The following is a 6,317-nucleotide window of genomic DNA, read 5'->3' as shown; positions in this document are numbered from 1 at the left end:
TGGTGTCCATCGAAAGATGAATGGATAAAGAAGATGTGGTCTATGTATACAATGGAATATTTCTCAGCCATTAGAAACAATGAATACCCACCGTTTGCTTCAACGTGGATAGAACTAGAGGGTATTATGCTGAGTGAAGTAAGTCAATCGGAGAAGGACATACATCATATGGTTTAATTCATATGGGAAATATAAGCACTATTGAAACGGAATGGAGATAAAATGAGTAGTAAATATCAGTGAGGGTGACAAAACAAGAATGCCTCCGAAGTCTGGAAAACAAACAAGGCATAGTGGAAGGGGTGTTGGGCGGGGGGATAGGGTGTCCGGGTGAGGGGCACTGAGTGGGGCATTTGAAGGGATGAGCACTGGCTGCTAAACTATATGTTGGCAAAACTGACTCCAATAAGAATACAAAAAAAAGGGCAGCTCAGGTAGCTCAGTGTTTTAGCGCCGCCCTCAGCCTGGGGGGTGATCCTGGAGACCCAGGATCCAGTGCCACGTTGGCACCCTGAATGAAGCCTGTTTCTCCCTCTGCCTGTGTCTCTGCCCCCCCCTGCCTCCTCTCTGTGTATTTTCAGGAAAAAATCAATAAAATCTTTTTAAAAATATTAAAAAACACAAACAAATGAAAACAAAAGAACGTAAAAAAAAGAAAACAAAAGAACCTAACAAACCTTCAGAGATCATAGTTTGATTTGATTATATATATACTTTTTCGAATGTGTGGGTGACTCAGCCGATTGATTCTTTTTTTTCCATTTGAAAGCAGTTATTTATTAACTAATCAGATTAGAAAAATAATCATGCTAGATACCTTAGTTCATCCTTCTAATAAGCCAATTGATCTGGTCTTCCCTGTTCCCAGCATCTCGAACTTCTTCAAAATGAGTGATCTTTTTCTTCATTCCGTCGCATGGAGAAGATAATTTGAAGGGCCATAAAAAGTTGTTCGTTTCTTTGAAATGTTTTCCAACAGTATAGATTTTGTGAATCAGATCCTCCATGCAGATGATACCATATTTACCACTAGATCGGGCAATATGTTACCTGTCAGGGCATTTCGCTTCTTGTTGATCTTACCATAACCATGCTTGTAGATCAACTCATTCACTGACTTCAGGTTTGGGTACACCCTACTGTATATGGTTCCACAATCCTCAGCATGTTAACTGAAGCCTGTTGAGCTTAACAAAAGTGCCATTGAAGACCTGGCAAAGGTGAAAAAGTTGCAGCACCTTTGGAACCTCTGGGCTCACAACATTGATACCTCCGATCCTTTTTTTTTTTTTCTGTTTTATTTTTTATTTTCTTACTAATAAATTTATTTTTTATTGGTGTTCAATTTGCCAACATACAGACTAACACCCAGTGCTCATCCCGTCAAGTGCCCCCGTCAGTGCCCGTCACCCATTCACCCCCACCCCCCGCCCTCCACCCCTTCCACCACCCCTAGTTAGTTTCCCAGAATAGGAGTCTTCATGTTCTGTCTCCCTTTCTGATATTTCTCACACATTTCTTCTCCCTTCCCTTATATGCCCTTTCACTATTATTTATATTCCCCAAATGAATGAGAACATATAATGTTTGTCCTTCTCAGATTGACTTATACCTCTGATCCTGATGACAAATGCTAATTTGGGTTCTGCAGGCACAGAGCAGTTGCCAGCTTTTCTTGCCATCCTTGCCATTCGCATCTCAGTTCTGTACATCTGCCTGGAGTCCTTGTAGCAATGCTTAGCCTTTTCATAGATAAGCTTCCTCCTTGCCTTTTGAAGCATCTTTGGGGCAAACTTTTTTCTCAGATGCTTGATCTTCAACTCTGTGAAATTCCTTTACTTTTTCTTAAGGGTTTCTGGCACAGCAGGAACCCTCTTTTTCTTCTCTTCTGCACCCTCCATGGTTCTAGCCAGAAAAGCGTTTGATTGTCTGATTCTTGTTTTTATCTCAGGTCATGACCTCAGTGTCATGAGATCGAGTCCCACCATGTCAGATTCATCACTCAGTGGGGAGTCTGCTAGAGATTCCCTCACTCCCTCTCCCCCTGCCTCTCCCCCAATCATTCTTTTCCTTTCTCTGTCTCTCTAAAAATAAATGTCATATATATATACATGAAATTTAAAACAATGGAAATTTTAAACTCTTATGGAAATGAAGACAATAGGGATACATACACATGACACATAGAGTACAGAAAAAGAAAGATTGCAGAATATCGTGAACTAAAAAAAAAGAAATAGTGATTCAAGTGTTCTAAATAAATTATGAACAGTGAGATTGCGTTGTCAGACTAATATATTCAGACCCTATAACCATTATGAATTATGATAGATATGCAGTGGGTTTTCATAAAGATAATTGCTCTAGCAACAGTCATACTAATGAATTAACAGAATCAAATTACATGATCTCGCTAGACCTAGAAAGAACTGTTGTCTATGTGAAAGCAAAATCCTCATAAAATTCACATAAATAGAAACAGAGAAATTTTACAATGATGACATACTCTCTCCCAGACACATAAAACTCAGTCTCACACCGAGGAAAATAGCTAATGGGGAGGTGGGGGGGAAGACATTTCTACCATTTCAGGAATATGCAAATGTGACCTAAATACCATTAAACTCAACATCTTGGGGATCCCTGGGTGGCTCTGCAGTTTAGCGCCTGTCTTGAGCCCAGGGCATGATCCTGAAATCCACGATCAAGTCCGAAATTGGGCTCCATGCATGAAGCCTGCTTCTCCATCTGCCTGTGTCTCTGCCTCTATCTTTCTCTGTGTCTCTCATGAATAAATCAATAAAATCTTTAAAATTAAATAAATAAACTCAACATCTTTCTTCAAGTATTAGAGAATGCAAGTGAACAAAAAAAAATCCTGGTTAGGATTCAGCATTGATGAGAATGGAAAGGGAGTTATGTCAGAAGATCCAAATCTATGATTCAGACATAGATACTCTGGAATTGGTGCATCAGTGACAGAAGCAATCACTCAATGAGCAAAAAGAACAGGCAATCATATTGAAGATGAGTAAGAGGATTCCATGAGTCTGGAAACTTCTAGAAATAGCTAAATGACCAAGGATGGAGATCCTGGATTCCTCAGAGGTCAGGTGGGAGGTGATCAGCCTGGTCCTGCCATGCCCATTCCATGTATTTCAGCAGAAAGAGACCCTGTATCACAACCTGATAGGGGAGATGACCTTTCTGTGTCCTTTGAGGCCTTTCTTTTTCTTTGAGGCCTTTTTCTAGGAAGATGATACAGTGAATGTCTTTGGGGTCACAAGGGAAGGAGTAGCACTGAGACCCAGGTGGTAGCCCTGCATGGACTTGGACCCATGTTGGCAACAGGAATAGCAGACACAGGAGCCACACACTGAGACAGAGCAGCTGCTGGGGCCTCCCCCTCCCAGCAGATGACAAAGGGGTTTCTGGTCTCCGTTCTCAAGGACCTGAGATTCTATGTGATCCTTGAAATGCTGTCACTGGAGGGGAAGTGAAGCATGACCTCATCCTCCTGGCTCAGCCCAGCAATGGCCAGAGAGCCAGAGCTGCCAGACATGGAGGCAGAGAATGGACCAGGGTCCACAGAAGGTCAAGCCATCATAATACATGAGGATTTGACTGCCCACTCATGGAGCTGTTGGTAGCAGGACACATATTGGACACTCCTGATGTGTCCTGACTCAGAGCTGGATTCAGAGTCCCTGTTTCTGCCCTGACCTGTCATGGACTCTGTCCTCAGGGCAGCTGACCTTGGCACCCAGGAGTCGGTACTCAATTTTAGAAAATCATACAATATCTTGATCCCAAGTACAGGCTTCAAGGAGAAGTTTAAGAGAATGTGGAAAAATTATAGATAAATTCCTTGAGGTGGGGTCTCAGACGCCTGTTTATATCAAACAAACAAAGAAGCACTGACTTGGCCAAACTTTCAGGACTGCACCGGCAGCCCCATCACAGTGGGGATGGCAGGTTTGTGTCTCACTTCCCCCGAGGCCCAGAGCACTGTGTGAGCACCAAGCGTGGGATCAACAGACTGACAGTAATAATCAGCCTCGTCCTCAGCCTGAAGCCCAGTGATGGTCAGGGTGGCTGAGTTGCCAGAGTTGGAGCCGGAAAACCGGTCAGGGACCCCTGACGGTCGATTCCCATCACTGTACACGAGGAGTTTAGGGGCCTTTCCTGGGAGCTGTTGGTACCAGCTCGCACCAACAATACCGATGTTGTTCGTGCTTCCAGAGCAGGAAATGGTGACCCTCTGGCCAAGGGACCCCGACACTGAGGTCGGCTGAGTCAGCACAGACTGGGCCCAGGACCCTGCAAGGGGGAGAGACACAGAGAGGGTGATGCTCTTTTCTACAGAAAAGGGGAAAAATTAGAGCCCATGTGCCCTCCCAGGATCCCTTCCTCTTTCCCCATATCCAGTCACCTGTGCAGTAAGCAAGGAGTGTGAGGAGGAGAGGGGACCAGGCCATGTTGGAGGTCATCAGTGATTGATCCTGCCTTCTGGGGACCCACAGCTGAGCAGACCTCCTCTAATCTCTCCCTTCCCCTATTCAACCTCTGAGAGAGGGAGGGGCCATCCATGCAAATAAGACCCTAGTCCCTGTGTCTTAAGACACAAAGGGCTAGGGCTGGGAGGGGCTGCATGGGACAGGGGTGCAGAGGTCCCAGCTATGAGCCCTGACACAGGCAGTATCAGGTGGCAGGTTTTCTGCTCTGATCAACCCTTATCCCTCAGAAACATGTGAAGGGTGCTCCCTGGGTCTAGGCCTAGACACAGCATTGTACAACATAGTGACACGAGTCCATTAGGGATAACTCCTGCCTCCTCATTACACTGCCCAATGTCAAGTTCCTTAGGGCCAGGACAGATGTCCCCTTATGTGGCCTCCCATCCCCACAGGACACATTTTTCCCTATTCATGCTCCACATAGTGAGTCTGTCCACAGATCCCTGGGCTGTTCATGGGACAGGACTGAGGTGATGTCTCTTGTAGAATCACATAGATGAGGATCACGTCCAGAGCAGGGATGAGTCCACATTGACACATGGCCAGTTCTGTGCAGGAGGCTGATATCTTTCCTCTTACCTGATTCCTCTCTGTTTGGAGAGTCCTCTTCTCCCAGAAGTTCCCTCAGCACTGAGGACCAGGGAGCACTCTTTCCAGGCTGTGGGTAGAAGCTGTCGTGTGCATTGTAGAGGATTATACACTGGACATCCCTCAGAAATCTCTGCCAGGCCTGAGTCCCCAGCAGGGAGCACAGGGCCCAGCCCCCAGGACCAGGCTCCTTAGTGTCAATGGTCCTCAGTAAGCAGTGGAGTAGGGACCACAGGGCAGTCCCACCGCGCCCCCTGCTGGTTGCAGAGCACACACTCACCCTGGCCCAAAGACCTGAGTCCAGCTGGTTTCTGCAACTTACCAGGTCCCTGTCTATTCTCACATCTCTCATCTGATTTCTAGAGACGGCGATTCCAGTATATTGTACCTGATTCTTTTGTATCTCACACTCGAGTGGTGTTTCATTCTCAGGAGTTTCAGGAATGTACATCAATGGCAACTATTTTCACCCCAGAGAAGACCCTACACACTTTGAACCACTTCATTGGTCTGTGATTTTGGATAAACGTTCATTGTTAGTTTTCCATCAGTTTTGCTTCCAGATAAGAGTTTTTACCTACTGTGCCATAAATTGCCTTGTGTTGCACTACTTCAAGTTGTCATAAGAGAAAGATTGCCTGGGACGCCTGGGTAGCTCAGCAGTTGAGCGTCTGTGTTTGGCTTGGGGGTGATCCTGGGGTCCTGGGATCGAGTCCAACATGGGCCTCCCCACAGAGAGCCTGCTTCTCTCTCTCCCTATGTCTCTGTCTCTCTCACTGTGTCTCTCATGAATAAATAAATAAAATCTTAAAGAAAGACTGCTCTAATCGCTACCATGACAGAAGCATGATGTATGTCATTTTGCAGATTCTACGTTTACAGCACGCCACACTGTCAAAAAATAGAAAGAAATAGAGGAACCAATTCTTAGACATTTATATCTGGGCTTCTATCTTTGCCTCCCCCATGTGAAGAAACTTCTTTTCTGTCAACACTCAACTCCTGCACCAACATTATTCAATAGATTTGCCACCATGGGAGCTTTCCAAGTAATTTTGGATGAGGAGGTAAATATTAGAATTTATTGATCCTATGGTGTGTTTTTACCAAGTTCATGCTTATGTAAGCAAATGACAATTTTCCTGGTACCTGGTTTGGTGAATTGTCAGCAGATGGTCATACACCTGACCTGTATGTTGTAGTTCATTTGCT

General features: G+C 45.1%; 1 gene segment (V, D, J or C); it reads right to left on the bottom strand.

Moving 5' to 3' along the window:
* Positions 1-3,934: 3,934 nt before the first annotated feature.
* LOC102155737 lies at positions 3,935-4,594 on the bottom strand. The segment is given in 2 exon segments: positions 3,935-4,320; positions 4,433-4,594. Coding segments are annotated over 2 exon segments (444 nt in total).
* Between the last annotated feature and the right edge of the window lie 1,723 nt (positions 4,595-6,317).

This window comes from Canis lupus, chromosome 26, assembly GCF_011100685.1.
Source record: "Canis lupus familiaris isolate Mischka breed German Shepherd chromosome 26, alternate assembly UU_Cfam_GSD_1.0, whole genome shotgun sequence".
In the NCBI taxonomy this organism is placed as follows: domain Eukaryota; kingdom Metazoa; phylum Chordata; class Mammalia; order Carnivora; family Canidae; genus Canis; species Canis lupus.
This window is presented reverse-complemented; position numbering and strand designations above follow the sequence as displayed.